The sequence below is a fragment of the Embiotoca jacksoni genome, unplaced genomic scaffold, assembly GCF_022577435.1.
Source record: "Embiotoca jacksoni isolate LCO1_2020_lvr unplaced genomic scaffold, fEmbJac1.0.p SCAF_2, whole genome shotgun sequence".
Lineage (NCBI taxonomy): Eukaryota > Metazoa > Chordata > Actinopteri > Embiotocidae > Embiotoca > Embiotoca jacksoni.
In genome coordinates, this window is record NW_027185340.1 from 1,610,624 (window position 1) to 1,638,060 (window position 27,437).

At 41.0% G+C, this 27,437-nt stretch overlaps 1 protein-coding gene across 1 annotated transcript in view; it reads right to left on the reverse strand.

The window, feature by feature from the left end:
• Nucleotides 1-27,437, reverse strand: part of LOC138200875 (obg-like ATPase 1) — a 38,201-nt gene that overhangs the window by 2,269 nt on the left and 8,495 nt on the right. The window contains exons 5-10 of the mRNA XM_069153835.1: nt 18,286-18,461; nt 14,560-14,640; nt 14,102-14,199; nt 3,711-3,851; nt 3,068-3,164; nt 271-393 (exon numbers count right to left, since the gene is read on the reverse strand). Coding sequence (XP_069009936.1) covers nt 271-393; nt 3,068-3,164; nt 3,711-3,851; nt 14,102-14,199; nt 14,560-14,640; nt 18,286-18,461 — 716 coding nt within the window. The remainder of the gene's footprint in view (nt 1-270; nt 394-3,067; nt 3,165-3,710; nt 3,852-14,101; nt 14,200-14,559; nt 14,641-18,285; nt 18,462-27,437) is intronic.

Below are 27,437 nucleotides of genomic sequence, written 5' to 3' on the forward strand. Positions count from 1 at the left end.
TCCTCTGAGCGACTGTGCTGAGCCACGAGCGAGAACTACCATCAGCCAGTTAAGACACATTGTGATAAAGATATGCACAGCTGGAGCAGAATGGCAGTGTTTAGAGCCAGAATCAGTTGGCTTGTCAGGAGTGGTGCTGGAGTGTGTGCAGTAATTTCTTCCCCTGGGTAAAGGTGAAGAGCAGTTTTCAGTAGGAGCTGTGTGGTGACTGTCAGCTCCACTGATCACAGGAGACTTCCCCTCATCTCCTCTGGCACCCTGACTGCTCACCTTGACAGCAGTCTCACTGCCTTCCTCTTTAAAATCCTGGAATTTCATTACTTCCGCCATAATGAAGCCCTTCTCAAAGTCTGTGTGGATCTTCCCCGCAGCCTGTGGAGCCTTAGTTCCTTTCTGTCACGAGGAAGGAAAAGAGAGGACAAATGAATTGTTTTGGAGAAGATGGATTACAGCATGCGAGCGACATGGTGTTTGATAGGGTGATAGCGTTGCGATCACTCTGAGGGTGTTTTCAGTCGGGGGCATTCTTGCCTCAGCCCTGATTTCTGGATAGCTTTCCACTCGGCTGTTCCCTGCTAGGGCAGCCTGGACGCCGATAAGGACCCAGCGCTGCTATCAATGCCTTCTGATTCCCATTCCGTGGTGGTATTGATTTCTGTCCAAGCAATCTTGCCTCATTGTGGGTCGCTGCTCGGCTCTCTGGTCATGACAGTCAGAGGACCCAGTGTTGCAGTGAGAGGCCAGGGTGGTATAGACCTCACTGCATCAGGCCTTACTGCCGTGACACACCAGAGTTTGGTCATTCAAATTCAATCCAAGCCTAATATTTCACTGTGGTAGATAGATTTGGGGCTATAAGCTGCTGCAAGTTTTAAAGTATGTGGCTGTTTTTTTTTTTTAAATGTTTTTAAATTGATTTGAAACCCACATCAGAGGTTTTATGTTAAAACCTATTTGAGACACCAATTTACAAAACATACATTACCAGTTTAACAGTTTTAGAAAAATGTTGTACCTTGAATCTCTCTAACACTCCAACACACAACTGCGGGACTGATAAAATGTGCAATTTATATGCGCTGAAATAATGCTTGGCGGAAATGACAAATGACCCAAATAAGTGACGTGGCTGCTGTGTATCATTATGACTCCTGCCTGTCGACCTGCTCGCTCTCTCTCTGCTCTGCAGCTCCGTGCTCAGAAACTGTTGAGCAGTTTTAATTATGTATATAATCAGGTTGGGGTCAACATATTTCATGCCAAAAGAATGATGCGTATTTAATGACTCTAATACATTACCATCTATTTGCAATCTCATTGACGGAGTGCTTGTGAGTTTAACTACCATTAATCAGCATCAAGGTTTGTCTATCTGGAGAAAAATAGATTAAGGGAGGGATTTTTTTCATATGGCGCATTACAAGAGATCCACATTGTCCTAGTTAAGAGCTATGCAGAGCAGGCTGATAGATAATGGTCACCTCGAGGCTGCCTAATAAACCATGTTAAAGGACTTAGGAACACGACATTACTGAGTGTAGTTTTTACAATGCAAGATGTATTGGCTTAATATAGTTACTCACTGATGCTTACCTGACTAAATGCCCCTCACACACAATCAAGGCTGGTTGTAATCAGTTATGTCGAGGAGGACAAGCATGTTTTTGAGGATGCCTTTGAAGTGTTTTGGGACTTTTCTGTAAATAGTGAGGATATCAGTCATGCTGAGACAAGTGTGCACCTAAACCTGGTGATGTCATCTGACAAAAATTAAGTGTGTCACATGTAAAAAAAAAAAAATTAAAAAAAAAAAGGCAGTGAGCTCACCTTCCCCCTCTGGCCTGTATGCAGTATGAGCTGACATAATAAAACTAAAGTTTATGTTTAAACTTGTTTGGATGAGTTTCGTATCATCAGGAAATAAACATTTGATATTAATCTGAAATAATATTTTAGTTATTAACTTGAAGGTGTTTGAGCTTTATTTGGAAATTAAGGACGGACGGACAGACAGACAGACAGACGGACAGACAGACAGACAGACAGACAGACAGACAGACAGACAGACAGACAGATCATATACAACACAAACACAGCTTCTTGTATATTTTCTGTAAGTCAACAAGTAATGTTAACTTGTTAACATCAATGGTCAAAGTTTTACCACATACCATTAGATTTTCTATCATTGTTGTTTCCAAATAAAAATAATTGCTGGAACATTTTTGGAGATTTTGAACAATCTGCTTCATGACAAGTCCTTTGAATAGATGCCATTTTGAAAAAAATGTGCATTGTGTTTTGTAAAAATCAGATTTTAAATTACAATCCCTTCAAATATCTGATGGGATGATAGAAAGGATCTATCAGGTACAACCCAAATCTTTCTTCCAAAGTTTCTTAAAAGTTACTTTGCTGTATTTTTTTTAACCCCCTATATAAAAATACAACTCATTCAAATACTTTACTGTGTGTGCACTTAATACTTCTATCTGCTCAAGAAAAAAACAAACACAATACCAACATGCAAATCAAACATCTGTATTGGTGTAAACCCTGCAATCCCATTGCACAAAGCTCTTGGCGGGCTGGGCTCGGAAAACTGAGACACACAGGGAGGAGGAGCCCCCAGCAAGACCCACAAACAGTCGAATGAAAAGCGACATCAATTTTGGCACAGACAACCTCCGTCACACAGATTAGGCAGGCACAATGCTCTGGCTCCTTATCTCCAGCGGCAGGAGGAGGGCAGGCAGATCTGCACAGGATGGAAACATTCTCATGGACGTAATGGGCAAAATCAATTGTTGCCCTCCTCAATCAATGTAGCCCCCACTTTCACTGTTCAGCAGCTCACCAGTAATTGAAGTTATCCTTGGTCTGTAATGACTAGCTAAAGCACAACCATGACAAAGTTGAAAGTGTGTGATATCAGTGAGGCTGCCAGCAGGGTGGAACATGGGATACTGCGTGTACTCCTTTTTGTGTGTGTGTGTGTGTGTGTGTGTGTACATCTGGTACACACCCTCACGCTCATGTGTGTGCACAGCAGGCAGCTGGCTCTTACCCGAACGGTCCACGCACGGACCTCATCTGGTCCAGCGGTGAAGAAGTACTCCAGCTGCAGAGCTGCGTAGCCGGCTTTGATGATCCTGCTCAGGGCACTGGTGGAGAGAAATTTCAGCTTGAATCGAGGGGTCTGAACTGTTTGGGTATTCTTTATGCCAAGACAAAGTTCACTTCAGTGGCAAGGCCCCATTCATTCCAGCATAGACTCATTTAGCGAATAAGATGGCTCACTTCGTTTCACATAAGACATTCAACTCTCCAATGGTTTCTTTGATTAATTAGAGCGCTTGTAGACTCATTTAACATTTTTAAGAATTCAACCCAATGCCTCGTTCTGTGCTGAGAGGGGAAAAAAAAAAAAAAAATCTGCTGTCACAATTTTTCTCTCCATAGAGGTTTTCACACGAGAACAATAAACCCAAAATGCCCAAGTTATAATTATACCTACAGATGACAGATGACAGTTAAAAACTTAATTTAGAGGAAAACCCTTTGACTGAGTTGTTCAGTAAGAAGAGGGATCCTTTGCTTTATAATGGTAATTACTCTGCCATTTATTATTCTATCAGCACATGCAATTAAAGGAGTGCATGGAGGACACAGCTGATAATAAAGTGTGGGGAGACTGAATGCTAATTAACCTCTGCGTCTTCTGCACTGTGCAGTACGTCTGCTTCTCCTCTTCACTGCTGTCCTGTAGCTGGCTCTCCAGGTCACCGCTGAAGGGGATGACCAAGGCTCCGGGGTCACGACTGTCCACCCACTCCTTGATTTTCACCAACCTGATAAAAACAACAGCCACAAAAACTCGTCGGAGGACTTGATTAACGTGAAAGTATTTGTTATCCACTGCACGCATGCATATTCATGAGAGCAGCTGAATATACTGTATAAGTGCTTGTGGGAGACGGCAATCTAAAGGTGGCGTTTCTCTCAGAGTTTGACTTTCTTCCCATAAAAGTTTCCAACAAATAATTTGACTTGAAGTAAATGAAACAGAACAGCAATGAATACTCTATTGAGTAAACATTTCAAATCTTACAGAAGTAAAAATATATAAGTGTTATAAGCAAAATGTCAGAATTGAAAGTACCAACAATGCAGAATGTGTGTTTATATATCTTATATATAGATATAGATATCTCAGCAGAGTAAATAGTACAACATTTTTCCCTGAAATGTAGTGGGGTACTCGTAAAATTTAGCCTTAAATGAAAATGTTTAAGTACAAGTGGCTTCGAGTTTCCAACAACAGTTCACGTAACATAACAGTCATGAAGCTTTTGCTGTTTTGCCTCAATTCACTCACATGCTGAGTGTCCAAATACCTATTTACCGTAAAGCCAGAGTAAGTAGAACAACTAACCACTAAGTGTTTCCTTATAAATGTCTTTGCCACTTTCTTAACTGCCTGAGTTTTTCCTTTTTCTTTTTTCCCTTCGCTCTGTCTTCCTGTCCAGCAGGACACCTGACATTGCAGGACAAAGATTTTCTTGCACCTAATGGTAAGTCTCAGTCAGAACAATACAAGGGGGTTAGGGCAATTATGAGATTAGCCCCACAAGCTCTGAGGCTGGGATTGGACGGATCTCAAAGAACAGCATCACACAAATCCATTTTCACACGCCGGCTCCTGGGCTGGATTGATTCGAAGGGGTCCCTGTCATTATCTGTAATCCTAGTTTCCTGTTTAAAGCCCATAAGAATCAAAGACTGGGAGGAACCCAACCACCTGAATACCACATCTATTCCAATAACAATGTCACCGCTTTATCACCTGCAGCACCATATTGCGGCTCCTACCAAATGATTATCAATATATAGTATATGACAGGGTAACGGGCACAAGACGAGCACAGTTTTGCTTTGATTGAATGTTTTTCTCAGCGAGATGAAATAACACTAAATTTGAAATGCCTCATATGCCAGTTTGTCTGTGTGGTCACCTATTAGGAACCATAACCTAATATTTCCCTTTCTGTTCACACTATGTATACAAAGCTGGCGTTTAACTGCCACCACAATAAGGTGGTAAACAATGGCTCAAATGACAGAAAAATAAAACGCGAAGCCAAGAACCTGAAAACATAGGAGATGGAGGGCGCTCCGAGAGGGGAAAAAAATCCAATCTGAGATAATAACAGCTGTAGTTTGTCACTTTTAGCAGCACAGCTGTCTATTTGGTGGCACGTTATTTGCATTCCTCAGGTATTGCGTTCTCTACAGGCGGCTGAATAATGATTCACAAATCACTCTCTCCACACCAGTCAAGGGCTGTGATCCTTTGAATAGACCATTGTACCTGAGACTGTAATTGGTGAAGACTTGACAGAGCCGAGCCAAGCCAGCCAAGTAACAAAGAGGCTCTTGGTGGAAGGCTGAGGGATGATTTTAATAATGTGAAGCCGAGACGGAGAACGTGAGCTGCAAATGAGCACGGGGGTCTCTGGGTCCTTGCACTGAGTGACATAGGACCAGACAAACACCTTGCCACAGGAACACGAAACACCCCCTTCCCTCAACTCCAGAAACAAAGCACTGTCAATTAAGAGCTTTGATGCGCCGTCAACATGACTCCCAAAACCAATTCTGTCAACTTCACCGCTGTCTACCCATGCCACTTTGCAATTTGTATTTATGTCCCTTCCAATTATTTGCGTGAAATTCTATATGGACGTGTAAATTTGGGAAAATGTTTATGTAAAACATGGATCAGGGTTTTTCTTGTGTCTTTGTTCCTATCTTTCAGTCATTCTAAATCATAAACAGTATTCATGTAAATCTGTGCACAGAGGCCTGTTTATAGTTATAAGTCTGCTCAGTGGAAGATACACCGTCTCTTATCTGTCAGTGACATGTGGAATGGGCTCGGCTTTTTTTGTTTTTTATGCAGGTTTACTGACAATTTTTTTGTATTTATCATCCACATCTTAATACATGTAAAAATAAATACTGTCTGTTTATTAGCAGAAAATATGAAATATTTGTTTATGTTGGTTCTCTTTAAAAGCTTTTACAAGTGTAAACTGAAAGAAAATTAAGTGACAAAGTGTGTATGTGTGTGAGTGTATGTGTCTTGTCAGTGTCCCATTATGTCCCAGCACTGAGTGCCATCTCTCACTGCCCGCTTAATAGAAAGATTCAGCACTTTCTGCTCTTGATATCCCTCTCTGAACAAATGATGCCTGAAATTTTTATTCTTTTTATAATGGAATTCCAATGGCCTCTGCTGCAAATCAAGTGGAAATTTTTGCATATCAAGTGGGAAAAATTAAATGTTAACCACGTTTTAATGTGATTAAGGGTGACAGGGACATTATTTCTGCTAATCATTCACCAGCTTGAAGGCTAAAGAACAAGCCATGTTTATGCTTTTCCTCCTGCTCTCAGTTAAAAGAGAGAAAATCTCTTTTCTCACACACTTTTTATCAAACTTTCACAAATCTAAAACATGTATGCATTGTTTTTAATGGTAAAAAACAAGTCAATATGAAAGTGACACCATGCAATGCCAATTGTTTGTTTTACATCTCGAAAAATAGCTGTCATGTTATTTGTTCCACGCTTTACATTTGATGGCCGCACATCTAATTTAAAGCACAATAAATTGCAAAATGACCAGGAAAAAAAAACAATTGGCCCTTCCACAACAGCCTGGCTTTGAATAGAGATGTCCCACAGGGGGCCACCCTCTGGAGCTAGTCTATTTGTCTTTTTGTGTGGGAATCCTGAGGGGGGGATAATTCCTGTGTTTCTGCATGCCTGGGGCTTCCCTGGGCTTTGTCAGAGCTTTGATCTGCTTAAATGGCTCAGGAGGAGAAAACAATGGGAGTTTCTAAAGTACATGGGCAGCTACCTGAGACAATGACCTGGGCCTGCGTCTGACATCCACTCATACAGGTTGGCTTCATTATGAGTGCTGAGCCAGTTAAGCCTGTAAAAGGAATAGGCCATCACCTCCAGTTTGAGTGCTCCTTTCAGATGCAATTGAATGCTGACAGACCTGAAGAGTAATCCGCTACCTACAGCCACCGTAGCTCGATCACTGACACACCCACAGGTACCCGAACCTTGGCAGAATGCATTGCTGAGCCATTTCACGTTTTCTTGGCAGCTTGCATGCCAGGCGCAGACTCATCAAGTAATAAACCCAGAATCCTCTCTGTTTTGCTGGTCCCAGGATACAGGGATGAGCAACCTGGGGGCTCGGATGCTGCGGCACAAAGCATACACTAACCCCCTCCTCTTTCCTTCCTCTGTGAAGGGAGACAGAAATGAGAGGTATAAGCTCATGGTGGCTTTTGAGGCTGGGAAGTCGGGGGCTCTGTGGGAAGCTTTTCATCCTCCCAGTGGTGAGCTCCTGAGCGACAAGAGTGCAGACGCTCTCTGCTCCCTGTGGCCATAGCCTGATGGAAAGGCATTACACATCAGTCTCTGAGATGGGAGGAGATCTCTCACACATACACACACACACTATCGCCAATATTATCAACTTCTTTCAATCTTCAAAGCAATCATGGGCTGGAGGAAACAGAACATGGCGCACGCACAATGGGAGCAGCTTTAATTAAGAGCATCATCTCACATCGCATCTCAAACAAACCTTGAGGGAGTGCTGGTAACAAGCTTTTTAAAACAACTTTGCCGTCTTTGATAACTACACCCATTAAATCGTGTGACTTTAAATGTGTGCACATGAGAGATAAAACCATAAAAAAACCCATCAGTCCCACGTTTGTCTTTAGGATAGTTTTTAAGAAGACATTATCGAAGCTACAACTTTGTTTAAGGCGGTTTAGTGTTGAGAGAGCTGGTGAGAAAATGGTATGTATCAGAAATTCAAACAGTAACCCAGAGGAGTACATTCTACATCACCCAAAATAATTCTTTATATGGGGTATCCATGCTGTCATTTATGGCAGTTGACTGGGAGAGAGAAAATAAGGGGGCTGGGGTAGAGTGGGGGGAGTCATCAAGATGTGACAATTGTGACAAGAGCAGGCAAAGTGTAGCGCCGAAGAACGCCACACGGATTTCTCCATCTCTTCTTTTTTTTTTTCAGGATGACAGCTTAATGTCTACCACATGCAATATTTATTCTCATCGTGTGTCAGACTGTCTAGCTGTCCTAGGGAGTACAAAGAATGCCACTTATTAGAATAAAAGCAGAAGGAAGGTAATCAAGGACATATGTAACATCAGCCAATCATGCCCCCTTCCAATCCAACGTCTTTTTTTTTTTCCTCCCCCCCCCCCCCCCCCCCCCCCCCCCCCCCCCCCCCATTCATAGCAGTTCAACAATAATCCTGATAATAAGCGTTCAGCAGCCGTATGTGGCAACACTAAATTCATTTATTTGTCTCATTAGGAGCGACCAAGGCTGCAGGCTACTCACTGTGGCATGTGTGTTTGGTCTTAACTTTTTCACAAAGATAATAAAAAGCACAGCTGAACAAAGCCAAAGCTATCAACATGTATCATCAGACAGACTTAAAAAAAACTCAGACATTTTCTTTTTATGTCTGCAAAATGCCAAACTATAATCTTTACGGGGGGAACAATTCCCAGTGTGCCTCCAGAAGAAAGAAAGCATGATGTATTGCTGCAGAGGTGTCTAATGCATCATGAACAGTGGTCCCCCACTGCGTTAATCAGATTTGGGCCTGTCAAAATAGGGAGTGGTGTCAATCTGTATTGGATTGTGGAGAGCAAACTGATCTCTTAGAGTCATTTAAGAACAAACAAGAATAGAAAAAGTCTCTTTTGGTCTCAAGTTTAGGCTCTGTCTCATTAGTTACAACAACAGCGCTGTGTCTTCTCCACAGAGCACATCAAAGACAATGGGGTGACATGTTACATGTCAACAGTGTCCTTTCATTACCTGGACTGGGGACCGTCAATAACCGCTTCAACTGAGCCGCCAGGACCTTACATCTGTTTCAGTTTTACTATACAACCTCTCCTGTTGTTTTTTTCTCATTGAAGACATCCATTAGGACTGACTGTGGGCAGTAGGGTACACAGCTTACCATGGGAAAGTGTTTCTCAGGATCCCACTCTGCACAAGGAGAGCGGACGACTGGGCACAAAATAAAAAAGGAGAATGTGATCGTATATCTCCCACATGGCTTTAAAAAGTGAACTCCAGCTCCCCAGATAGTAGTTCCTAAAAAACTTGGATGGAGCCAGTGGTTTTGCACTCAATAAAGTTTCAGTTGTGTTTATGGGAATTATGGTTTGGAGTAGCTGAAGTGGGTTGCAGTGACTGCTTTCATGGATTGGCTGTCAGTGAATCATACTAGTCCCCTCCTTTCTCGGTTTCTCTTCTCTAAATCCTGATGAGTGCTCAGAAAGGGCTGGGGAATGCATTCTCAACTTATTAGCCTTCAAAAGCCAAAAATGGAGGTGACAAAATACAAGTCGACACTTAAGCTGAGCAGATGAAGGATCTTTTCCACATATTAGCTCCTCTCAGGGCATCCTTTACTTTAATTGTCAAAGCTCCTCCTACAGGCAGACGAGAGTATCAGACTGAGGGAAGATAATTTCCTTCTCCTCTCCTCCCTCTTTAACTATGGTTGGATTTCTTCAAACCTGGCACCAGAGATATGACCTCTTAACAGTTAACACTGCATTTGCCATAAGTTTAAGACTTGGAGTTAATCTATATTTTTCTCAACAAGATTTAAACCCCTGCAATAGCCTTTCTCATTATTTGCTGACCCTCCATGACTCCATGACCCGAGAGCCCTAAACCAATTTGTTCCTGCTGTATATGTAAATATTGAAACAGATTTATATCCCTATGTGTGAAAAGGGCTTGTTAAACAGCTAGGCATTGCAGTTTTAATCAAATGTAATTCAAAAAAGAATAAAAGTGCATTTTTAACCAATGATTAATATATATTTGGTGTACCGCTAAGTATTTGCAGCAGCCGAATGGTAGAGGGACTTGTGTGTGTGTATATATATATATATATATATATATATATATATATATATATATATATATATATAAATAACATATATTTTTATTGTATTAAAATAATGTCACCAAGTGCAACATCGTGGCCCGTTGATGCTTTTAATTGCTCTCAGACAACAACATGCTTAATAAGTAAGACTGATTTTTTTGGTTCTGGTCTTTATTCTTGCTAACAGTAAGAAAAAGAACAAATATTTATTGTCCTTTGTCTCATCTTTTAACTTATAATGAGTAAAGCAGGTAGAGGTTGAATCAGTGTTTTTCTTAATGACACCTTCACTGAAAACAAGGCCTTTTGCTGAGATCAAACTAATGACTTGTTAAACAAAATCCTCTTCAAGTGCTGAGGCACACAAATTGTCCAGGGACATCCTGTCTTTTCAGCATCTTATTTGTCTGAAATGATGATGATGAAAGTATAGCTTGGCAAAAGATTTTCAGAATTGAATCTTGACAGAAGAATACATAAATACATTTTGAAAAATGTTTGCATTTGTGGCAGAAAGAAAACACGATTGAAGAAAGACTACTGCTGTGGGAGTGACTTTTTTTTTTTTTTTGCGTTTTCCTAAATGGCAATAAAGCATAAAAAATGGCAAGATAGAGGTACCTAATGTAATAATGTTCAAACAGATAAAGTATTAAATAAGTGTGAAACAGTGTAAAAATAAGTCAACACAGGCTAGAAAGAGAAGTACACGTGCTTATATCTGCACAATACTTATACATACTTGCATACAGGCAGACAGACTCGGACACACACACACACACACACACACACACACACACACACACACACACACACACTTAATAAAAGCTCCAAGCAATGGTACCCTGCAGTTCTTACACTCACCAGGAGAACCCACACGGCAGAGGCACTCACAGACAGGTCACGCTTGCCGGTTTCCTTAAAGGTCAACTCATCTACTTAAGAGGCTCCAATTTACTTTAATGCACATTGTCCAAAAGATGGGGGAAAAAAAGCAGAAAAAGAAATTAAAAGGAAGAAAAACATCACAGCATAACTGGAATAGTCTGAAGTGTGTCTACTGGCATTACAAAATATGTCAGTTCTTAGTTCTCTGAGGAAGATTAAATAGATATCTGATATCAAACCTATTAAAATAAATAAAGACTGATAAAAAAAAAAAGGCAAGGCCACATGCTTGTAAACTAAACAATATCTTAGATGATAAGTGACAGATGCCAACACTGGGCAGACTGCAGCCACCACATCATCAACAGTGCTCTAATGACCTTCTTTAACACACAAACTACGGTATGTGGCGCAGAGAAATAGTCTTCCAGGCAGCTCACTGACGCCGAGGAAAGAAGAGAAAGCCTCTTCATAGACTCTTGTAGATGCCATTCCCTATCACGCAATGCCTCTCAGTCATAAACACATGACAAATGCAGCCTTAATCATTTTTTACGAGCGGGGATGTGCAGGGGGCAGTGCATGGCTGGAGGGGAGAGGGGAGCGGTGAGCAGCAGGCGGCCCCCTCTGCACAGAGGAGAGGGCTGTGTGGTAAAGTCTCCTCTGGAACATCACTCGGCCAGCGCGCCTTTGATCTCCACACCGCAATTACACCAGCATCCAAATGAGCATGGAGTCGCCTCTGAAACAGACTTCAAACATGCACATGTACGCATTCTCATACACATACACATACACTGTATAGGATTGGAGCCATGTGCTCCTCTCAACAGTAAATGATGTACTGTCTCCAGCAGAGAACCTGGGGATGAAAGGAGGCCTTGCTCCTCGTCTGATCCCTCCATTAATGATGGCTTGCTAAAGCTAATACTGTGTATTCTTGTCTAAACAAGGGCAGCTTGGTATGTGGTTCCCATACTCCAAACAGGATGGTCTTGGTTAACAATGGAATGTTTTTGGAGGCTCACAATGTTTGATGAAACTGTTGTAATCACCCGTGTGTGTTAAGAGATGGTGTGATATTCAAAAGTGTCGTCATAACCGGATATTAAGTGCCTATAAAAAATTAAATCAATTAACCTACATACATTAAAACAAAACAAAATAATGCTTTGTGGAGCATGTTGCTAAAATGAATAACATTAACCTTAATCTTTCTTGGCAGTATGCACTCAACAGAACACCTCAAATATAAAACAGAGCTTTAAAAAAACGCAGGAAACTGAACCTGTGAAATGGCCTGAATAGGTGTCCTGAGAAACAGATAAAATTGGCTTATTTGCCTCATTCTACGATTTGCCTGCTTTTCCTCGACACATTAAAGCTGAGATTGCAATTTGTCTTGCTGTTTGCTTTGAATAGTCCTTAACCGTATCATCATCTCAACTGTGCTGGTGGAAAAACACGGGAGCATGGCGACAGCCAAATGGCAGTCTGGCGTCTCTGCAGCAGACTAGCTGCCATTAGGGCTGAGAGCAGCATTTATTGTACAATTAGGGCCAGCTAGATCTACCTGTAATCATCTCCATACAGGTGTGAGCTCCTCTCTGGACAAGGGAAGTGACTCATCACTTGTCAAACATCCACACTTTGATGTCAGCATTGTTCATCGCGGAGCCCTCAGGACACCTGAGCACTACTGTTTGCCTGTTTAAAACGCTCTGAGATTTATAGCATTTCACACCGTTAAAAACACACACACACGCACACACACACACACACACACACACACGCACACACACACACACGCACACACACACACACACGCACACACACACACACACGCACACACACACACACACACACGCACACACACACGCACACACACGCACACACACACGCACACACACACACACACACACGCACACACACACACGCACACACACACACACACGCACACACAGGCAGGCAACATGAAAAAAACTCTCTTCCTTCTCATGACGGATGTTCCACTTGCCATGAATCATTTGATTTACGAGTTCCTTTCCTCCTCCCTCCATCTGACAGTCATACTTTCGTGTCAGGAAACATTTTAACAAACAGTCTTAGGTAAACAACTTCCCTTTGTAATACAATGCTGCTGTGTAGAGCACTAAAAACAAATTTTGTAAGAACTGACACCACGAGCCTAAAGGGCAATTGGAAAAGTGTGATAACAATCCACAATTTGGTGTTATTGACAAAGCGGCTGTAGTGTGCTAAAGTAGCCCTTTCAGATATAATGGATGTCTAACACCGGCCTTCTCGATCCGCTCTCACTGTGGCCAGATGACAACATTACTATAAAAAGTGTATGTGGCAGAGCAGGGGCCGGAGGGGGTGGTGGTGGTGGTGGTGGTGGGGGGGGGGGGCACGGCGAAGAAGTACCTATTAGTGCATTAAGAGTCATCTTTAGTCAGTTTACATTATGAGTTGTGTTGTGTCTGCAAAGGAAGTCGTACAAATAACCGTACATTAGCATTAAAAAGAAAACCGTACCTGCATCGACTCACTGCCTCAGCTGTCGTTTTGAACTGTGGGAATTTCAGTAAAAAACTATTTGCCGTAAAGACATGCTTGTACAGCAAGTTCCAACAACATGTGAAGACAAAAGCTAATTATTTGGAGCAAAACAATTTCGGTTAATATTTAAGTAGTCTGATCTTCGTGATTTATTGGCCGTCTCCAGATGATATTAATCACTTGTTTTGGCTTCGAATGTTCATAAGCTTGTTTTGTTGTCATTTAAAGCCCTCGCTCTCTTTGATATCATATGGAAATGAGAAATTATGATGGAAAATGGAGACCATATGCTCGTATGTGCTTAATGAAGTGCAGAGTCTGGAGGCTGCTTGGGGTTTGCAGAGCTCGATGTTGTGTTAGAGTTTACTTAGTGCCACCTCCAGGCAGATCCTCTTCCTAAGATACGACCGTTTGTGTCAGCAGGAGACCGCAGTCGGTCTCACATGCTGGCACATGAGCACGTAGCAGCACGCACACACATTTTTTTGGAGATGACAGCAGATTCAGACAAAGTTTGTAGAAATTAGTGTAACTCCTTACACAAGTCGAAGGTCTTTAGTGATGCTGAGTGCAGAGAATCTGCTCCCATCCTCCTTCGAGGGACTCACCATTTGTTCTTTCTCCTGATGTAGTCTTTCTCAGAGAGATTAACGAGGTAGATCATTGGTTTGGATGTCAAAAACAAGTATTTGTTCAGCACTTCAATCTGTGAAAAAAACCCCGACAAGGCAAGAACTGAGAATCCGCAACTTTCCAAAGTAGCCTTTGAGGACAACACAGACAGAGACAAGTGAGGCCAGATCAAATTGGGCTCTGGTGTAACTGTGGGGAGCGAATATGAAGCCTCTAAATCAAGATTAACATAGCCAGATGTCATTAGCTTGTACAAAAGTAATGTCAAAATATAACCAAACAAAAGACATTAACTTGTGATTTGCACAAAAGACATGTTGCTTAAAAAAAGAAGAAAAAAAAGTAAGAAACAGCAGTTGTACTTTTAGGTCAGATGAAAGAATAAGCAAGATAAATCACAATAATAAATTTGACAGCAACGTCAAAGACTTACTTCCTTGTCGTTCCAATCGTGATAGTCGCGGACGTGTTTCTTTTCATCCAAGACCCAGCTCTTTATTTTGCACATAACTTCCTGTTTGGGGTTAAAATAGAATGAACAAGAAGCCATTAAAGGAGATGAAAAAGAATATAAACCCAGCAGGCTATGGGGTAATTATTTCCTAAATGCATGGCATCCTGATGCCAAAATGAACAATGGCTTTTGCTCGCATTCAAGCAGGAGTGGCCTGGCTTTGACAGGGATGGCATGCACAAGACCCCCTTCCCTCCTTTAAATCATGACAAAATGCCTTCTGGGGTGTCTCTCTTAGAGTCTCAGCTTTATACATCAATATTCCATCGGGACTGTTTAATGAAAAGGATGGAGAGAGGAGACAAAATTGGAAAGAGTGGGGAACTAATTGGAAGTTGGTTAGTAAGGTGTAAATTATTGGTTCCTCCTCGGGCACTTTGCAGAATGTAGTCATACTGAATAAGCACTAGTGAGGTATAGAGCTAATTATTCACTGTTTCTTCTGGAGAAAATATTGAGCATTTCCAGCTATGTATGCCACATTCATTACTGAGGTACTTGTGGGTTGAGACCACAGGCAAGACTGTGTCTTGACAGGATCTGGAAGCGGAAAAGGGTGGGAAAATGGGAGGGAGGTAGTTATAAAATTTGTAATAAAGAAATTGAGCCTATTATTGTTGATCCAGCCCCACAGAAATTAGCGGAACACATTCTTTTTGTTCCTGTCAACTTGACCTCCCCCTTCATATAAAAACTCCCCCACCCCCTGCAACACTCCCCCTACCTCCTTTTCCCTCCCCAAACCCTTGCAGCACTTCACAATCATACTCCCTTTTGAAAGAACTGAGGAAAAAATCCTGCCAGAGCCTCAATTACACAATGGCAGAAAAAGCTCCACACACTGACCCCCAGCCAGCTGCATTCACTCTCTGCACATCTCTCTCCACAGGAATTCTAAAGGCCTTTTAGTCAGGCAGCCAGAGTGCAGCCAGCGGGAGAGGGCGCAGGAAGAGCTGCATACACTCCGCCCGCGCCGGCCCAAGTCTTCACAGAGAGATTAATCATCTGTGAAATGGAAACAGCAAACGGCCAGTGACACAGGCTGAACCCGCTCCAGGTTTCCCTCATCAGCTCGCAGCCGCCGTGCAGCGCTCCTCTAACAGGCAGGTGTTAATAAAAGGCATATAGGTCCCACAGGGGTCAAACACATACGCTTGCCACCATGAAGCGCCGCTGGTGGGCCGGTTTCTTATTATTGTTTTGTGAGGATAGGGATTTGGAGGATTCATATGGACAAAAGCGATGAAACATTGTTCCTGTAAACACAGACCCAGCAAAATGGATTTCAATCTTTATAATGATGCATACATATGGACCCTATGCTGCTGCGTGCACATACATTTGGCTTAAACCAAACCAAAATATTAAGTGACTTTTTCATCTTGACAGCAAATTATACGTCTACAATAATTACAATAAATAAATTTCATTTATTTGATGATTTAATGATCTTCTGCTGTGAGCTCATGGTGAAGTGATGTGTGAAATTTCCAGCCAACAGCTTGACAGATTTTTTTCCTTCAAATAAATGTTGCCTCCCTATCTGTCAGATAAAACTGCCCTTTTCTTCCGAACTAAAACCTTTTTTTGTTTATAGTGTCAATCATCCCACTTCTGGGGTTTGTTTTACGCCAACACCATGTTTCAGGTACATTGAAAAAAAAATTCATTTGAGTCACAAACCACAAACAATATTCTTTAAAAGCATGAGCAAGGTGTTACTCTATATGCATAATGATATACTTTTTATCCTACACAATAGTTCTTTTTCAGACTAATACACAACAGCATGGTGGTTCTATGTCACTTCCAGGAGTGGATGAGGACAAACAAAAAGAAAATTTACATTACTTCAGAGCTGAGTTGGATTTTTAATTGAACGAGTTTTGTCGCTCAGTTTTTTTGAGTGGTTTGTCATGACTGCTCCAAAATTTCAAAATAATTTTATTGACTTTTTTTTTTAAACAGAAAATACCTTCTTGTTTTATTCATATTTCACCTCCACTGACATAAAAATGTGAGAATTAATTTAAACAAATTTTTAGGACACAGTTTAATCCCAACTATTGTGCACACCAAATCAGCTCTGTGAATTGCACATTTACTAATGTGATAATAACAGAATTCTTATATAGAAAACTAAGTCATCCCTTTTGATTTAAATTCCATCAAAGAGATTGTTTAAATCTAGGCGGACGATGAAAGCAGAGTTTGCTCATGAAATGTCATGCCGCCTACAGACCTGTAGAGCTCGTAGACAATGGAGAGCAAAAAATAGAAATAAATTCTGTTTCAAAGGTCTCTCAAATTACTCACACAACAGGAAAATCTAAGGAAATAATCATCATCTAAATAGTTGCACACAATTTCCTTTTCATTTCACAGCATTTTGGTGTTACAAAGAAGGTGCAGGCACTGTGGTTTCTTCTAAACTGTCCATTTTAGACATAGTCTTGATGTTCTGCATATAGATGCTGACATAAACATGTGTATGTGTGCCCACACACAGCTGAGCGTGTCAAACGCCGGGCTCAGCCTGTGAGACAATCACACAATTCCTCCCATGTAAAAGCTTAGTGCAGCCTTTGATAAGCACCATTCTTTGCCATCTAAAGAGGTCTTCTATAGATTCTCACTTGCAGACGCGTGCACAACCTTTGACAAGTAATGTAGATCATTTTTATTCATTGCCTAAAATTGTTAGCAATTATGTGCGTAAGCGGCCACCTGCCTAGCCTGAATGGCTCCTGTCTGTGGGGCTACAGGGGTGTGGGGAAGTGCTGCTGGCTGGAAGGGGGGCGGGTGGAGAGGGTGAGGGGGGGTTTCGTCTGAGGGGAACCAACCAGTCACGGGGGCCTTCTGCAGCAGGTGAAATAGCCCCTCTCGTTAGTGTAATGAGTGGTCAGAGCCTCGGTGTGTTGGGGCCTGAAATTGGGCATGCTGCTCCAAGTGAAAGGGCCAGATCCCCCTTTTGCTTGCTGGCCCATCCTACCCTGTTCTGATGATGGAAGGGCATCATGTGACATTTGCAAGCAAATCATTGCTGAAGTTGTCCCCTCACCCTCATTACTGCAACAATATCACCGGCTGAATGTGTGAATCCACATACATTTTGATCTGACATCTAGGATGCTGATGATTTTTTTTTTTTTTTTCTCGTCTTACTTTGCATTTTGCCCTGCACCTCCGAGAACTGAGAATCCTCAGTCAAAGAATATTCTAAACATTTACGGTATTCATAGCAACGTATAGACATAATGTGTCACCCACTGTATGGCCTTACACAATTTCTCGAGCAGCTGTAGGTGTATAAGAATGAGCAAGAGCTGTGCTATGATTTGAGTATTACTTTAGATGAAAAGAGCTGTGTGGAAACACTTTCATTAGCCCAGTGCTGCGACCCAGGGTCAGCAGCTGAATAAGTAACTCTCTATTAATGATTTCTACAGCAGAAAACCCCTGACCCCTGATCACTTTCAATCTCAGAAAGGGAAAAAATGGGCCAGGGGGAGGGGTGAGACCTATTGGAGGGAGATTAAAAAAAACGTGCTTTTTTTTTTTTCTCCTTGCCCATGTGTGTGGGAGGGTTATTATTTGTGCCTTGCTGTGAGGAAGAGCAAAGGGCCTGCTGGGACATTGACTCACATATTCTGGTTTGAGTTTCTTGTCACCGCCTCTAATGGCTGTCTTCTCCAGCTTGTCAATAATAGGGCCGATCATCTCCTCATCCTTCAGCCTCAGCTCCTCGTGGATGATCTCCATATCCCTCACTGGGTCCACTGTCCCCTCAACATGGATGATATCCTCATCCTCAAAAGCACCTGCGGTGACGGGACACAAGCACACAGGGAGAGCATCAGTATAGAATTTCTTTTCCAGCAGCAACAACAATACTGCTTTATGTGAACACATATAATTCAAACATCAGAATCAGAGTAACAGAATCGATGACATTGACTTTTTGAGCTCAAATGTGAAACAGTGATTAGATTCAGCCCAGAAAAAAATCATTAGCTTTGCAGAGAATATGGGAAAAATAAACATCCACATGAAAAAGCACAGTGGGAGTCAAAGGAAAGTCATAACAAATACGATCAAATGTTCAGGAATACATTTAATCCTTCTTTTCAGTGTGCAAGTGTCAGAACTGTAAGAAACCAGCTTTGAGTGTCAAAGAAAGTTCCACTAAAATTAGCTTTAAGTGCAACAAAACAGGGTTGTCTGTCAATCTGCATGAAGTGGAGAGCATCTGGTCATGTATTTTCTACCTCTCTGTCTCATTAGCCATTAAGTTAAAAAAAAAAAAATAGGACAGATGCACAAAACTAAGTATGGTTTAAGAGAAAATGTCAACATTCATAAATGAAAGAGGACAGCCTCCTCCTAATCATTTGCATCTTAGCTGTGGCTGAGCTGGTGATTAGGTAATGAGGCTCTGAAGCAGACCATTTAGCCACCGGGGGCTCTCAGGACTCCTGATTCTCCAGGAGAGCTCAGGGGTGGGAAAGGGAGAGGAGGCGGGGGTGGGGTGGGGTGGGGTGGGAGGGTTACATCTGTCACATGAGAGCGACGGTTTCAACATGAATAGTGGCAACTGTAGTGAATGTTATTCTTGTTTTTTGATTTACAAACCACGTGACTTGTGCACAGTGTATTTTTATTTATTTTTGTAAATAAAAAATAGATCAAAGCAGCTCAGCAATGGAGGGAGATAAAAGTACTCCATTTCAAGTGCAAGTCCTGAATAAAAAAAAAATTAAAAAAAAAGACAAATTATTATATTATTTTTTCCAGAAATAGGCTAAAACAAAAATTATGAGTGCAACTCCAGGTTGTGAATCAAATTACAAATCTTATATAGAACAATAAGTACTTAAAAATAATAAGTAGAATAAGCATGACGTGTATAAAATGCACAGTGTGAAATTGCACAAGAATCATATTATTGCAGATATAGGCTATGTTATGTTATTGTATTACTATCATTAAATTATTAGGATTGATGCAAACACTTTTTTAGAGCAAGAAGAAGCAAACTGAACTATTTTAGAAAAATGTACTTTGCATTGCAGCAATATGATACAAGATAAACACAAGTACCTCGACATTGTATGTGTGGTATTCACCGAATTGCACAGCATCACTAAATCACCTTCGTGCTACTTTGATAAACAGTTCATAGTTGGATTTGGAGTACAGCTACACTCATTGTTGTAAATCAGTCAACAACGATAACTCTTCAGGTTTCACACGATGACATAATGGGAATGCCATCTCAATCAACAAGGAAGTGGATGTCAGGTGAATGATGACTTGGCTTTAAGTACTGAAGTGTTGAGGGACGCTGTGTTTGGAATGTGCACGACGGAGCCACCGAAACTTATCAACGATCCATGTTCACATGTCGACACCTGAGTGACTGAAGAACTGCTGACAGGTGAGGCCCTGCGAGATAATATCTCAGCAAGTTCGAACAGTGACACGTGTAGAAAATATCGATGACACATAGCTGCATGTGGACGTCACGATGGATAACAGCATACCTGAGATTCAGGTAAATCTTTGCTGCATCCAGGATGAATTCGAGGCTGCTGAAGGGAAGTTTGTTTCGTTGAGAGGCAAAATGTCCTCCAGACTCTCCACGAATCAGATCGCTATCCTGGTTACGTACTTGGTACGTATTCTTCAACCGGGGCGTCAGATATTCCCATTTCATCGCAGCCTACCGGCGACTCGCAAAAGTTGCCGTTTGGGCCCCAAAACACCACGTGGATAGTTTTAGGAAAGGATCATTCGTAGCATTAAAATAAGTCATTTTACACAAGTAACATTACGTTTGACACGTAAATGACTTTGCTTACGTTATGAAAGTAACTTACTTAGGAATCCACATTGACTTTTGCTTTCTCACGGACTTGAACAACATTCAACCAACCACAACCTCCTCCCATTGTGGACTTGTCACTCTCTCTACTCCGTCACATGACCTCCTTTCGTCAAAGGGAAACTTGTTCCTCTTTCTGACTCAGAAGGCTTTGACAAAGTGGTAGCATTTGACGTCAATGAAAACAGGCTGCTTTGCCATGAAATCAAGTCCAGACAACTAGCAGGCTGACAGGCTACATGGTAAACATTGTACATGCTAAACATCAGCATGCTAAGCTTGTCACTCTGATGCTTCCATTTAGCTTCAGGAAACATCCTGCAGGAGAACAGCCTCTCAAAGAGCTGCTAGCTATCGACTCCTGATCTTGTTCACTAATAAGATCCAGTGCACCCGTGTTTTTTTAAAATATTTTATTGGATGCTAATTTGTCAGCTGAATTCATATAAACATATTACTGATCTTCCACTTGCACAGAATTATATCTTTTAAGGAGGGTTTTTCATTAAACTACACGACTTTGACGAGCTCGCTCAAAAACAAAGTGACAGGCGACTAAAAAACCCTGCACCTTATTACTCATGCAAGTCAACAGAAGCCGTAGACTTTTGTGCAAGCTGTCATCCTGTACGTTGTCCTCGTGGTGAAATGAACTTATTCAATTACTCTTTGCCTAATCAGGCTGTTTTGGTTCTTCTCCTCTTGCAGAGGTACTCCACAGTATAAACAGTTCACTTACGCCACACAGAAAGGGGCTAATCAGTGGAATTATTGTTTTGCTGCTCCAATTTACCAGCTCCCTGTTCAGCACTGATTGGAATGAAAATTTGCTATTATGTCTGCATGAACTCAGAAAATATAATGCAATGTAATCATTTTGTGAGCTGCAAGAATATACATACATTATAAACAATTATGATGTACAGTTTTGATCAACTGTTTCAAATGGAAAATCCACGAGTCTGTTGTTCTATTTAGTACATATTAATTAGAGCAAAGAGGTTTAAAACAGATTTACAAACCACTCATGGTTGGTCTGAATCATTGTAATGAAAGCATTAACAAATGACAACACGTCAGGTTTAAAACACCTGAAGAAAACAATCCTTTTGTGAAAAATGTCTAAAGTAATCAGCAGCTTTTAAACTACTGTTACATTTCTCAATAAAAAAAATAATATACCTCAAAATTTCAAACAGGCTTTCAAAGAGCGAGAGCAGCTGATCGCTCACTATTTAGTCATCAACTGACTCTTTTTTCTGACTACTATACATTCTAAAGTGATTTACTTTAATTAATTTCGCCTAATTTAACATTCACATCTACTTTACCGCCTTCCTATTCAAGGCTTAGAGCTGGACAATAAATGCATGAAGTGAAAGAGAGGAGCGAAATCTGATGGGGCAGTCTCCACAATTAGTCCTTTAACAACCGGGTCGGGGCAGGGCTCCGTGAAGACGGCCCTTATGAAACTGCAGCACCAAACAAAGCACACACAACACAGTAAAAACACAAAAAAACAGAAGGAAGAGGTTGGAAAGACCCACTTCCAGGAGTCAGGTCCGTCTCACTATTCAGTTTCTACTGCTTCATGTCAAATAGTATATGTTATTAAGAGACTATTAACAGGTGCTTCCTTACTGACGGAACAAAAGGCTTAGTCTCTGGAGGGTGAGTGGTGTTCAATGGACTGATTAGGGATCAGGCTAAGCTCTGCAAAATTACAGCAGCACTGCAGGCAGGTGTAGCCAAAAACATAACTTGAACTGACATTTACAAATGAGAGGTATCTGAAAGATAAAACAAAGGAAGCACATGTTTTTTTTACATTAATGTTACCGTGCAAAATTTCACTGTAAAACGTTTTTCATGAAATCCGCTCTCAATTTTCAGTTAGCAGTAGTTTAACATCTAAAAACACAAAGCAAAGCCTGAGTTAGCTTGTCTCATTACTTTTCTGTCAGGTACACAGACAAAGCAGTTATCTGAGTCAAGTCAAGATCAATACTGACTGAGCTGCTTCCTCTGATGTTGCTACCTGGGAGGATATGTGGTCAACATAATTCAGTTAAATTACAGTATTCATTGACTTCTAACTTCCTGTGCATGTTTTCACATGCAGGATGGGTAAGAGCACATCTAAAGAACTTGCATTCCTCGCGCTGCTTTTAAAATGTTCATGCAAACTCAGTGCCGCAATTCTCCTGGTATTCAGAGCAGTAAAAGCTATTTTATGAGTCTCTCAGGAAAAGCACATTATGGATGTCTTCCCAGCATAAAAACACTGGCAATACACATAAGGGTATTTATGTTCATTCAGGAAATATCTTCTTGACATTCATTTTAGGGGATACATGAAATTGACAGCAATTTGTAGCACACTGCCTCTGTAACAGAGTTTGTGGAATAGTCAGCCTTGTTTCTCTGCATATGTCAATTATGCCAAATACATTGGCTGCTAAAAAGCACTTTCGCACCAGAAAATAGTGGGTTGGAGCCCTTCAGATACACTCATGTTTTCTACATGATCCCATCTTTCAAAACAGATCACACTGAAATCACAATGCTCGATAGTATGAATATCAGTACCTCACAAGGTGTCCCCAATCCCTATGTTATCTACTGACAGCTGAAATGTCTCATCAAACTGAATTTTAAAGGTGCATCTTTGCATGTTTGATATCACCGAGTGAAAAAAAGAAAAGGTGATAGTCGTTCAGACAAGCCTGATCCGTGTGCAGCTGAAAACTGAATGTGGTGGGGAGTCTGTGGTTTTCCTGAACCGAAGACGTACAGAAAACAACGACATTAATTCCCTTATCATTAGCTTAACCTCTGTCATTCCATTTATTTTGTTGAACCGCTGAGCACGAGAGTGCCTTGATTGAAAGCAACTGTCATATGCAGACCACTGTTGTCCCACATCATTCAGAGAACAAACCTTTTTAGATCCCTAACTACTATAGTGCTGCTGATTGCACAGACACCAGCAATTTCCTAACCAGCCGCCACCTGAACAATGATGTGTTCAGCTTTCAGGCCCTCCAGCCTTTCAAAGGTGAATCATTTCACAGTTTGGAACGAGATCTCCATAGCAACTCCCTTTTGAAGGGTTTAGAATCACCATCCAATAATTCTATGATCATCGGGCCTTGCCATTCCCAGTGGCTCTTTTCACGGCGGACAAGCAAGGGGGGCATGAGGAGGAAGCCGGAAAATTCTCCAGTCTATTTCAGGCAATTCATCTTGCAGGCCCATTAGAATTCAAAATATTGCGACCTTCAATCACCGAACATGTTATCTGGAGCTGTGGCGATCTCCAGTCAAGATGGGTAGGCATTTTTCTCTAATCATCCACGATGAGTGGAGGCTGACAAAAACTCTTCATTCTCGCTGAAGCAAAATGCTCATTTAAATGCTGTGACAGCAGCTCAACACAGCCCGAAAACACACAAAAGGAGAATGATCCCACCACAGCTAAATGATACAGATTTTACGAGGGGAGTATTGGTTAAAACAACAACTAACGTTAACAAAGAACCACCTACAGCACAAGACCCATTTATGATGAAATACTACGACTTTTACTCAAGTATAAAAACAGAGGCCAGTGCTCGGACCCCGCTGAGACCGTCATACAACACAGTGTATTTTTGTTTGAATATGGTGATGGAAGTGGGTCACTTGCTGCCTGTAAACCGGTTCACCTGGCTGCAATGTAATCTGACACTGAAACACAGTATCTGTAAGAATATACATACATACATAATAAAAAACAAAACATAATAACACATACCTGCATACCTGCCCATCTGACCTCATGCATATCATTTTCCTGCTGTTTTCCCCCACAATCCTGTTCTGTTTCCACTGCTCTAATCTAATAAAAGCTAAATGCCCCCCAAAAAATTAGCTAACTTTTTGCATTTTTGATTATAAAGCAAGTCTAAGTGCAACACTGAGTGCGTGTGTCAAACTACTGAGTCCACAGAGAAATGCAAACCGCCTGTATTCAGCAACAGCGCTGTTCGGACAAGTCGTATGGACTCTCGCAAGTTTGTGATGTCACATACTTATGCTCATGTCATATGAAAACACTGGACAGCTACAGAGCCACAAGACTGAAGAAAATCTGCGGTTGGCCCGGGCATGCGTCATTCAGAAAAGTGTCGGCCAATCACAGGAGCGGTTCATTGATGTCAGTACGCCTTAAAGACACAGACACAAAACAGTCTGTTCTTGGTTGAGTTCCAGAGAAAAACTTAAGACAAGAGATGCGAAACGATATTTAAACCCACAAACGATATTTAAAACCACAAAAATATCTTATTTTTATAAAAACAAAAAAAACAAACAGCAAATAAAACACAGTAAGTGTTAAATACGAAACCTTTAAACTGCACTGTCTTGACAGGATGGAAAACTAGACCTACCACCGTCTATACCACTTTATTAAAGAAAGCCTTTCAGCAACAATAAAGTCAGTTTTTTTCATTTAACATTGACTGTTTAATCAATGCAGCAACAGATTCTGCTACTTAGTTGTTGACAAATTCACACACCGCACGCTGGTGTTTTGGACGTTTGTCAAGTTTGAGAATTTGAGCTGGCGAATGATAAGGCTGAAATCCTGGAGCGCAGCCATTACTGGCGTCAGTGGGAAGGCAGGTCGGCCATAAATCATCGCTGTCTGAATAGTCAATCCAGTTTGTTTGTAACGCCTGTAGCTAAACAATCAGTTTGATTTTTTTTCACTGTAAGCGATTAGCTGAGTGTGGGATGACGCCTGAATGATGCAATAAACAAACACAAATACAATGTCCTACCAACTCACTTAAGTATTCAGTCTTCATCATCAGATTCACATGTGCATCAAGTAATGGTGATTCACGTGGAGGTCACTGAGGACACTGAGTCTCTTTAAATGAACATTTTTTGCAGTGCGTGAATAGAAACAATTTCTGGAGAGGAACAACTGTTGTCATTTTGTTGTTGTGAGATACCTTTCTTACCTTTAGGTAAGTCTTTTAAGCATCCACATTACTGACTAACTTAAATTGGACCACGATTGCTTTCCAAACATTTTGTGACGTCACAAATCCTGCTCGTAGGATCTTTAATATCCGATTTTCAGTGAGCTCAAAGACACTTTTCCCTTTAGCATTTGAATGTGAAATCAGCCTTTTAGTTTTAAACTCTGCACATATATCATTCTATATATTCAAGCGCAAACATTTAACTGTAGGAGCAATAAGAAAAAAAATTTTTTTTAGTGGAGATCGACTTTAAATTAGGATATTTTTAGGTTTAGTACCCACAAGAAAAAAAACCCAAACAAATCAAAACAGTTAACAGTCTTGTTCTTGACAATAGATCAGAAAATACTGAAAAATTGCAACTGCCGGCAGCTCAAAGTGATGTCCTTCTTTGATTTGTCTAATCTCAAACCTTTATTAATCCAAAACCAAAGGTGTTCAGTTCAGAGTGAAATATTGTAAAACAAGGAGATACAAGCAGCTCCTCAAATCTTTGGCCCTTTTGCTTGAAAAGTGCCAAAAACAATTAACTAATTATCAAATGATTGCCATTGCTGACTAATTAATATGAATAACAGCATAAAACATGATTTATAAATTAATAGACTACAGCCCTTCAAATGCTCTATAGCTAAGATTGCACATAATTGATGAAGTTTAAAAGTCTGAAAGTTTAATCTGCACCTTCAGGCAGGATAACAAGGTAGAACCTAAACAGGAATTCAGGTGAATAAATATCACATTTAGAGAAAAGTCTGCGCCAAAAATAACAGGTACTTTCCAGTCGGCTAACCGCAACCACAGAAAGTCCCTCAAGATTTAATGTGCTACACCACGGTATCTTAAGGCTAGATTCTTACTGAGTGTCATGCAACCGTACATAACTCTTCATTAGAAGTGAAGCAGAGGTTTCCTACAGTGATGGAGGCTGGGCACTGCGTGAGCATTCAAACATCTAATTGCTAGAAACCAAACATCTGGGAATAAGGCCAGGTGAGCTGGCAGAGTTGCTAAAAGGGAACAGAAGAGTAGATGAAGTAGAACATGTCTGTGTCTTGTCTCAGACAGTGACGATCCAACCGCTTCCCAGTCGCTGCAGAAGCACTGGGAACATTTAGCCTGCAAACAGTTTTGTTATGAAGCCAGGAAACACCATGCATTCAACAGAATCAGCTTTCAGGATGTCATCATGTACTTAGTATGGTTTTTGGAGGGTATTGTTGAAAGCAAATCCTCTGTTTACACAGGCTTTTCAAAATCATTAGGGGATAAAAATATTCCTAATGTGCAGCCCAGAGGAAAATCCAGTGTGACTAACCCTGGAAAAACTTGTGGTCATAACCTTATTTTAAAAAAATGAGTGACCATAAAATAATTTCAGACAGGATTGGCAGAAACGTGGGCTGATATCTAAAAGTCAACAAGACTTAATTTCACTAGATTTGAGTCAATTGGTCTTGTCCTCAGTTTGGACTCACAATCACACCACTAAACTGGGCTGTTTCATGTTACTGATGAAACTGCCTCTGCACTATCTGTTATAAACTCCTCTAATTCCCAGACAAAAAAAACATACCACTCCTCAGTCCGACACAAAAAGAGTGTGATCACCACAACCATATAATCAAGCTATATAAAAGCAGTGGCTTCAGCATTGCAGTCTGCCTTAACACCAGATAGATATAATTATGAAACAAAAGCAGCTATGTTTAATGGTTAACTTGTGAAACAAACCACATTGTTTCTAAGGACTTCACAGCAGTGGAAACAATGGCATGCCAAAACAGATAGTTGCAGACACTCACACACAAGAAGCTTTCGATTTCTATTTCCGATTGTTGTGAATGTTTGTCTTCTTTGTGTGAGGAGAAACAAAA